Source organism: Triticum aestivum, chromosome 2D (genome assembly GCF_018294505.1).
Source record: "Triticum aestivum cultivar Chinese Spring chromosome 2D, IWGSC CS RefSeq v2.1, whole genome shotgun sequence".
NCBI lineage: Eukaryota > Viridiplantae > Streptophyta > Magnoliopsida > Poales > Poaceae > Triticum > Triticum aestivum.
In genome coordinates this window covers 636900272-636910232 of record NC_057799.1, presented here as the reverse complement: position 1 = coordinate 636910232, position 9961 = coordinate 636900272, and the positions used below count along the sequence as shown (strand labels likewise).

The 9961-nt window shown below is 40.2% G+C and overlaps 1 protein-coding gene across 1 annotated transcript; it reads left to right on the top strand.

Moving 5' to 3' along the window:
- The first annotated feature begins 1535 nt into the window (after positions 1-1535).
- Positions 1536-9043, top strand: LOC123050636 (protein disulfide isomerase-like 1-4). The gene is made up of 13 exons (XM_044473399.1): positions 1536-2510; positions 2744-2808; positions 3582-3649; positions 3797-3930; positions 4350-4515; positions 4618-4676; positions 4841-4921; positions 5427-5513; positions 5599-5673; positions 6522-6590; positions 7083-7217; positions 8098-8154; positions 8957-9043. Exons 1-13 carry the CDS (start codon positions 2202-2204, stop codon positions 9041-9043), a joined length of 1392 nt encoding a protein of 463 aa, XP_044329334.1. The 5' UTR covers positions 1536-2201.
- The last annotated feature ends 918 nt before the right edge of the window (positions 9044-9961 follow it).

The following is a 9961-nucleotide window of genomic DNA, read 5'->3' as shown; positions in this document are numbered from 1 at the left end:
TTCTACAAATGTTAGGATTGATGAAACGTCCCTCGACAATTTCCAACTATGATATTGCACACAGTGTTGTTTGACCAGGACTGTCCGTTCTAAATCACTATCTGTTATCGTCTCACACATGGTTCCTTATGTTGTTGTGAACACACAAATTGTTATCGATGCTCGACCGTTTCATGAGCCGGAAGAATGTAGATGTCATGCATGTCTTGTGACGATTCAGCTTAAGAATAGAAAAAGGACATGCTGCATCTAATGATATGACCTTCACCATGTTGGAGAATACAAAAGGGCAGAAGGAGAATGATCCTAAAAGCCACCGGATTCAAAATAAAAAGGATGTGGCGCGCGGTCGATTAAAATAGACAAGCACGATCGTTTCCCCTCCTCGCCGCCACCAAGGAGGAGGAGGGTGAGGGGCGGCCTCATATAATGAAATATGAATTATATCTGAGTAAAAGAAATAATATCGCTGAAAAGTTCATTTGGAGACGAATATTTTGCTAGTCAAATTTAAATAGGAAGTGGCTTATTGAAACTTCATTAAACTTTGCTAGTAATTAAACTAAACAAGATCTAAAGAGTGGGCCCACATTAATTAGTAGTAGCCCCATAAATTTATTTGTAGGAGTAATTAATTAAACAAGTTGTAAGTGAAGTCCTTAAAAAAAACTACTTGTGCAGGTGAGATGCTTCCGGAAGCGGAGCCCAACCCGCAAGCGACGGCGACACACTTGTGTCTGCTCTCCCTCTCTAGAAGAGCTCGACGTCTTCTTTCCCCATCTCTCCCACTCAACCAACCAAGCAAGTTGACGCAGCGTAGATCGAAGCCCAGCCTACTCCTTTCCCACCCAAGCGCCGCCCTCTCCCTCTCCTTCCACCCCGCCCCACACACAGTTAGCGCCCATGGCTAGAAACCCACCCACCCGCGCTTGTCCCGCCCGGCCGACAGAGCCGGTCCAAAGTATTTTCATCTGAAAGATTATTAAATGCATAAAATAGAGCCTCAATTTGTAGAAGCATAAGTTCACACCTGGTTGGACACCACACAGAGGCAAAGCAATCCAGCTAGTGAAGTTGAGTTATGAAAATTATGCATGTCTTAGTATCATAATGAAAATTATGATAACTAGATTTCAATGTTTAAACGGATGTACAATTTTTTAATTTGAGAAATGGGTAGGACATCTCATTTGAACCAAATCAAACCAATTGAATTTGGAATGAGCATGTTAGGTAATCAAATCATACACAAAAGTACAATCAGCAACATTTTTGGTTCTTCGATGATTCTATTATTGTACCCAACTTGCAAGCCACATTTTTATGCCCTATAAGTTTCTATGAATGTGAGTGTCTAATATACACTAGAAATCACTATTAAAATATTTTTTATATGATTTAGAAATCTATACCATGATATTCAATAATATCAAAAGATATATGTACACACACATAGATATGCAAATGTGTATATACTATATCATTTATGCAATATTGGGAAATAATGAAAGATTGTTTTAATAATAAGGAAAAAATTGATATATCATACAATTTTAAATTTGTAAAAATCAAAATTTTCAATGATATACATTACAACTATATATCAAATAATAATACAATTATTATTTGGAAACATTGTTTTATAGCTAAGTAATATAAACTTATATTAGTTAAAATTATAATATGCTACACTTAGTTTCAAATAAGTATAAAAGTTTAGTATGAAAAAAAATTCAATTACCCCGGGCCCAAATGTATACTCGTATAATATTTACAAGTATAATTTTTAGTTGGGGCCCTCCCATCTTGGTTACACCCGTTTTTTTAGTCCGGTTATAAATAAGTAACACATTGTTTTCACTAAGTTTGATTGTATGTGATATCCGAAAGGGCGAAGATTAGAAATATAACTCCGGTTGAGTAAACCTAGACGTATTATTTTCAGAAGGAAGAGATCACAATTTGTCGCGTCTGTAGAATATAGGTCATGACAAGGGCCCTAAAATGTACACAAAAATAAATAAATAAACCAATGTTGTTGATTAGAATATAGGAAAAGCAGGGTAAGATTTCCAAAAGGGAATTGTTGATCCGAAAGTGTTGGCCTAAAAACATGCTCAGCTCTTAGCCCTGCAGAACCTCCCCGGTCTGAATCGGGTCATAAAATTGGTGACGCTGGGGGATCTGGCGTCGGCGCCAACATGTACCAGCACCTCCACTCCCTAGTGCGAGCAAGGTTGTGGATATGTGAGAAGCTAACCGTTCTGGAAGGATTTAGCTGGTTGGCTCTTGCTGTCCAACACCTCCGCGACGATCTCGAAGGCCTACTGCCCGCCATGAATCCACATGCCGCCTTACAGGGGCCTAACAGCGTTCTCCACACGTTTTCTCGGATTAAGTACCAAGCGGGTCAGCTAAAACGTGCTAAGACCGAGATCAGATTTAGGGCTGGAGTGCTGGCAACGCAAGTTGGAACTCTCGACACACTCTTAAAAGGTCAGTCAGACCAGGTTCTGTTAGGTAGCATGACCATAGCGGAGTTCTAGGCACGTATCCCCGAGCACCTTGTTCAGACCGACAATCTACTCCATGCGGGGATGCAGTTATGAGGGATTGAAGTCTAAGGTGAGCATTTTTTTCTCCTGACTCCTCCTGAACTTGGTGAGCCGATTGTGTGCCTATTTGACAGGTTTTATCCTGGCCATTTGTATTTCTATTAATGATCTCTTTTGTGTGCTCTTAGATGGACCCGATGAACTTGTGTTACTCAAGGAAGGGCAATAAGAAGAGTGGTGAGGCTGAGGCAGAGTAAGATGTGGTGGCTGAGTTTGCGGCGACAAATGTCCTCTCTTGTATCGCTAGAGTCTTAGTTGTGAACTTAATTCTCACTTCTGTATGATCAAAGGAGATCCATCAATTGGTATCAATGTGTTTTTTTTGTCTTGTTGCCTATCTGGAATTTAATTAAACCATCACTTGTGTCCTTTTGAGCATTGGGCACTTGATTTGTCATTTTCGCTCTGCTGTGATCTGTTATCACAAATTTACTTGCCGATTTCTTGCCTCCTTTCATGTGGGTTTCGTGGCTTTGGTGGTCATCCCCACAGCCTTGCACTGCTAATCTGTGATGCGAGTTGAGCGTGCTTTGCTTATGGGTTATAAACTTTCTCTGCTTGCCCAATTGTTTGTATCCGCTAAAGCTGAAATGGATACTATCAAATGGCAAAGGCACCTTGACTGCCTTGCCTGTTTTGCAGCACAAAATCTCGGATCTTAGCAGCCCAGTGATATAATGCCAGCAGATTGACATTGTTGGCACCTTTGCGGTTTTGCCTGCGAGCTGGACACTCATCCTCGTCACATATCACTGAGCAGTTGTACCTGTTGTCTGACCGTCTCTTAGTTTCACAATCCAAAGGTGATGTCACGACCCCATTGCACTTTTTTTCTTTTTTTCATTCAGGTTTGTTATGAATGTGCTAACCAATCTTATTTATTCAGGTTTTCAAAAAGTTCTCCATTTGCCTATCTGACACAACATTGGCCATTTTTGCCACTTCTTTCTTGACAATTTGACATAGATATGAGCTTACCTCAGTGTGTCAGTATCATGGGTTTTGCAAACAACAAACTCTGTTTCTGGTTTCAGGTAAAAACCGACAGATTGAGCAGAAGCGTGCTTAAAAAACATTCACCGACTTGAAGCGTCTAAGGTAGGCGGTACTCCTGGTGCATTGTCTTGCCATTCTATCTCATGTGTTTCGCTTTTTCATATTGTTACTTCGGTTTGTAAAAGGTCCTTTCTTTGGTCCCTCCAAATGTGGTTTTCTATCATTGCTAGTATCAAGAAAATGTTTAATTATGCACGAAAGCCACTGGAACTACATTACCGCTGTTCCATTCCATCGTTACACAACTCAGAGCAATGAGGTATAAGTAAAACACACACTTACATGTACATTGTCCTGGGAACTTTGTTTGACCAAATTGTCCTGGGAACTTAAGACTGTAAAAACAATTGTGGTGCTTAATTACAACAAGGTACCGGTACCATATGTGCTTTGAATCAAGGAAAAAAACCTTCCATACTTTTTTTCACCATATTGCTGTGTTATTGACTTCCAGCTGAATTAAGTGAAAGGAGGCTTTCATGTTTTATTGCTGTTTTATTGTCACACTTCAATAATATATGTCCTGCAAGTAAGGTTAAATGTTCTACTTCCATGTCCTGAGGACGAATTTTAATGGCTGAAAATAACTCGCAACAACAAAAATGATTAGTGGTTGATGACTTGTATGTTGACACCTTGGACCCTTTTTTAATTATTACGCGAACTTCTACTATATAGGGTGCTCACAGTGACGAGCTTGCTGCTGCTTCAAGGCTGGAAGAGAGCATAAACTTTTATCAAACTTCGACTCCTGATGTTGCTAAGCTTTTCCATATCGACACAGCAGCAAAGCGTCCATCAGTAGTACTTCTGAAGAAAGAGGAGGAGAAGTTGACCTTCTATGGTAGGTGCCTTCATATCTTAGTTATTCTAGATTTCAGTACCAGCCTTATTTTCAATTTTTTGTGCACCTATTAACATATATAATCCAATGTGTGTGATGCAGATGGGGAGTTTAAAGCATCAGCCATTGCTGATTTTGTGTCTGCTAACAAGCTTCCTTTGGTGACCACACTAACTCAAGAAACTTCCCCTTCTATTTTTGGCAACCCAATCAAGAAGCAGGCATGTTGTGTTGCCTACAATCGGATCTCTTTTCTGCATTCTAACATTTTCTTTGTCCATATACTGTTACTTCACTGAGATACTGTCTTTGTTTTGCAAGTCAGATTTTACTATTTGCTGTTGCAAGCGAGTCCTCCAAATTTCTGCCCATCTTCAAGGAAGGAGCAAAGCCATTTAAGGGAAAGGTAATTCTTTTTGTTTGTTAGAGTATATTTGGTAATTACGATTGTAATCCGTTATTGTCGTATGTGTCTAGGGAGGCAACTTGCCCCTGAAGTCTATGTACTCTATATATACCACCCAAGAGGCTCAGTCAATCTAATCACACACTATTATCCTCAGTCTTACAATTTGCGATGCTTCCGTTATGTCTGTCTGTGTGTGTTGGGGGAGCAGGGGACAATTAGGATTGCAACCTTGTATTGTCATATGTGTCTGGGGAGGCAAATTGCCTCACATACTCTATATATATACCACCCGAGAGGCTCAATCAATCTAATCTCATGCGATTAACCTCACTTACATTGTTGACCAACTGATTTTTTTGGACCTCTATCCTTTGCTTTGTTCTATGTTCAAGTTAATTTCCAACTCTTTGGTTGTTTTTCCTTGTACTATTTTTTGTGCTTAATACTTCTTGGTGTGTGTTTTGTGAATCATTGATGCATATGTGTGTTCATGTATATGTAGCTATTATTTGTCTTTGTGGAGCTAGACAATCAGGAAGTTGGTGAACCAGTTGCTGACTACTTTGGTATTACTGGACAAGAGACCACAGTAATACCTTTTTTTCTTACATCATTAACCTGGTTTCATGTCTTTATATTGTAATTTTGTAAATTCCATTTGCATTCTTCTGCAGGTTCATGCTTACACTGGTAATGAAGATGCTAAGAAATTTTTCCTTGACGGTGAGGTGTCACTTGAAGCCATTAAGGTAATTGCTGAAATATATTATGCACCGCATGAGAAAGAACTAATGGTTAACAGTGAGTGTTCGTCATGTTACTAATTTGAAGCTGATTTGTGTGTTTAACTAACCATTAATCGACTTGGTTTTGTGTCCATGTGTTTTTCTGTTGAGTAAAATAGATCAACGGTATCATATCCAGGCCCCCTAAGCACCACAAATGCAGATTTGGCCCCAAAACTTGTTAAGTGTGCTGTATGCCACTCGAGTGCAAATCTTCATAGAGTTCCCCAACAATGCCACCTCAGCTGGCCATATAGGATCCTTGTCGTTGTTTTGCATGTGGAGGGGAGAAGGAAAGAAGAGAGAGTAAAGCTAACTACTAGTCAGTAGCTAGTCTATAACACACTTAAAGAAGCATCAGCTTTAATACCCCTATTATATGTCGACCCGTATTTTTCTTGAACAGCGTGCTATAGGTCCATTGTGGAGCTAGTACTGTGCTCTCTATTTCTAGATGGACAAGGACAATCTTATAGCAGTAACTACCTACAGTGTTCGAGAGCTCTTAATGAATATGCTTCTATGCACGTGCCTATGTGGTGGCAAACCAGTGTGATCCTCTCTCTCTCTCTCATAGATAGGCACACTAACCTGTGAATGCTTCATGAATAGATTGCAATGCTCTACTTTTATCAAAATTAGCACTAAACTGTACAATTTTTTTAAAGAATAGTGTACTCATGGCATTTCAGTATTTTGTCACTGCTGATGTGGGATTCTGCTAGTACTTGGGAGGTGGGACTACGGAGTTGGTGACATTTCCTTACAAAGCCTCATCTATCTAATACCTACAATATTTTGGCTCTTGTCAGGACTTTGCTGAAGGTTTCTTGGAAGACAAGCTTACACCATTCTACAAGTCTGAACCAGTACCTGAACCTGTGAGTCTCAACTCATGAAAATTATCTGATATATCCCCATTCTTCACTCAGTTCGCATTACTGAGACATTGTACTTGCGTTTCCACACAGAATGATGGGGATGTCAAAGTTGTTGTTGGGAAGAATCTGGATCTAATAGTTTTGGATGAATCAAAAGATGTACTTCTGGATGTCTGTTCTTGGCACTTTGGCAGACATTAAGGAAAGGACATCGGCATGGTTGCCCTCCACTTTGTGGGATAATTTTCCCTCACTTTTTTCTTTCACTTCGCACCATTTTCCCTCAATATGTTCTCACCATTGCCGCTACTTTGCTTACACAAACTAGGGGCAACCGGTGCAAAATTTCAGGAACAGCAGGGGCAGTGTTGCAAAGTGACAAAAGGAGTGCAAACTCAGCTTTAGGCCTTACAGTGGGGGGCAGCCATGCAATTATCTCTTTATAAAAATAGGACGTTTTGTTAATCATAATGACATGCCGTTTGGATGTAGATATACGCACCATGGTGTGGGCACTGTCAATCACTGGAGCCTACTTACAACAAACTAGCCAAGCATCTACGTGGTGTTGACTCCCTTGTGATAGCTAAAATGGATGGTACTGCAAATGAGCATCCACATGCAAAGGTTTGCATTACTGCCTTTGATGGTTGGTTTTGGCTGATTATGCATTTTCTTGAAAATGGTTTGCTTCCTTTTATATTTATCTTTTTTAAAACATATTACAGTATCTCAATGCTAATTTGACCTTTATGTTTTTGTAACTTATTATGTCACTAGGATTTATAATGACTTTAGGATTTATAAAAACTGTAATGCTTGAAAAATGTGTTTTAGTGACAGTATCTATAGCCAGTACCAACTTAATAATTTTGAGCATATCTATGTTCATAGTTTGTAGTGTATAGTGCAGCACGGATTCTAAAGCAAGCATTAAAAAAACATCATCAACGGGAGCACTAATTTGCTGGCCATGCCACATCTTTTTCTCACATATATATAGTTGATTCAGGGCTATTATTCTATTAACCTGCCCACGATCAGTGGCGGATCCCAGAACTTGTCTTGGACCAGGGCTGACTCAGTTAAATTAGTCTTAATCTTTTGTGATTTTATAACGTTCTACACATTTTATTAGTAGCTCGAGTGATGTTTTCTTGTCCAAGACCAAGTCTGCAGCAAGGGCAGCCCGGGCTGTAGATCCGCTACTGCCCATGATATTCTCCTAATTAATGCAGTCAATGGCTCATATGATCTGTCCATTATTGTTGTTAACTGCAAGCTGAAATCTAACTAGCACTAATAGCAATGAACTTAGATACTAGCTGAACTTGGACACACTTGATTAATCGTGGCTCTTATTGTAGACATAATTTGGCAATCTCCTTAGGTTGTCTTCTTGAATTTGGTGCATGGGGCAGTGCGAATAACTCTTTGCTGATATGCATTATGTTCAGTTTTACTACCATTGCATGATACAAATCTGACACTTGGGTTCCTGTTATAGTCTGACGGATACCCAACTATTCTCTTCTATCCTGCTGGGAAGAAAAGCTTTGAGCCTGTAAGTGCTTATGACTAGATCGTTTTACTTGTTGATTGAAGTGTGGTATCTGTTAGGCATTAACCACATTATTATTCTCAGCAGTCATATCTTTATGCTTTGTTGGGACTGCACCTCAAACAGAAACCCGTTCCTGGCTCATGATTCTTGCATTGACAATCATTCATACCTTTAAACATTTCGTGATTTTTCATGTGGGTTATGCTTACTTATATCCTCTGGTGTAGCTCGCTCTCTGTGGTCGAAAATTCAGTTCACTGTTAGTATTTAGTGACGTGAGGAATGGCAGATCCAGTAGATTAGTAGTTAAGATCAAAAGAGGAGCTGAAATGGCCATGGAACACCGTAGGATAAGTGTGTTGATTTTATTAATTGTTTGTCGCATACTCCCTCTGTCCCAAAATAAGTGTCGTTCTCGCTTCTCGAGAAATATCTTCGATTAATTATGTATTAAAATATATTAATATTTATACTAAGTAATTAGTATCATCAGAAAGATCTTTACATCTAGTTTTTTAACAAATTTATTTGGAGAAACAAATGTTGCACACATTTTCTATAAATCAAGTCAAACGTGTGGCACGAAAACCCGAAACGACACTTATTTTTGGATGGAGGGAGTACGGAGTAGTCTCAAGCTTCTCTGATAAAACCAATTTGTGATTTTGGGAGAAGCTTAGTTCTCCTCAACCAGGTATTAGTTGACAAGGCAACAGGAAAACGTTTGGGGTCACATGCATCTCCTAAGTTATGAACATTGACTGATTCAGTGTGTTGATTTATTTTTGCTATACCTTTTCAGATCACTTTTGAGGGGGAGCGGACAGTGGTAGATATGTACAAGTTCATCAAGAAACATGCTAGCATCCCTTTCAAGTTGAAGCGCTAGGAGTCAAGAACCGAGAGTACTCAGACGGAGGGTGTGAAGAGCTCTGGTACGAACCTTTTTTTTCGAAACGGAGGCAAAAGATTTGCCTCATCCATTAATTAAGAAGAAGTTTAGAGTTGCTTTTACAACAGAAAAGCAAGATAAGATACATAGATTCTACTCTCGCGGCATGATGTTTCCCAAGTGCTTCGCGCCGGCGGCGATCCAAAGCCTAGCCTCATTCTTGATGTTACCAAAAATGATGGATGGCAGCGTCGATTTTTGTTGGAACACCCTAGCATTTCGCTCGCACCAAATATTCCAACAAGACAACATGGTGAGGGTTGCCATTGCCTTCCGATTTTCCACGTTCTTCTCGGACATGTTGATCCACCAATCCTTGATGGAGCGCTCGTCATTCCAGCGATAAGTGTCCATGCCGTCTAGCCCAAGCCAATCCTTGATCATGCCCCAAAGCCTCCTAGTGAAACGACACTTGAAGAAGAGATGATCCACTGTTTCATTAGTCTGCTTGCAAAGAGGACATAAACCGCAATTTGGCCAAGCTCGCTTCTGGAGCCTATCCGCCGTCCAAAGTCGGTTTTGAGTTGCAAGCCATGCAAAAAAATTGACTTTTGGGGGCACCCAGACCTTCCAGATCGTCTGGCCCATGGGTGATCGCGTGGCGCCAAGGAATTGAGCCTTATATGCCGAGGTCGCGGAGTAGTGACCACTTGTCGTATGCTTCCATATGATGTCATCTTCGATTCCGTCCAGAAGGTGAATAGACCGAGAGCGAGCCCAGAGAGTCACAATTTGTGTAATGTGCTCCATTCTCCAGTCCATGGGCAGCCTAATTTTTTCAAGCCAAGCATCGCCATGCATGGCCTCACGCACCTTCCACTTTTTTCTCGAGGAGATATCAAAAATGAGTGGTGC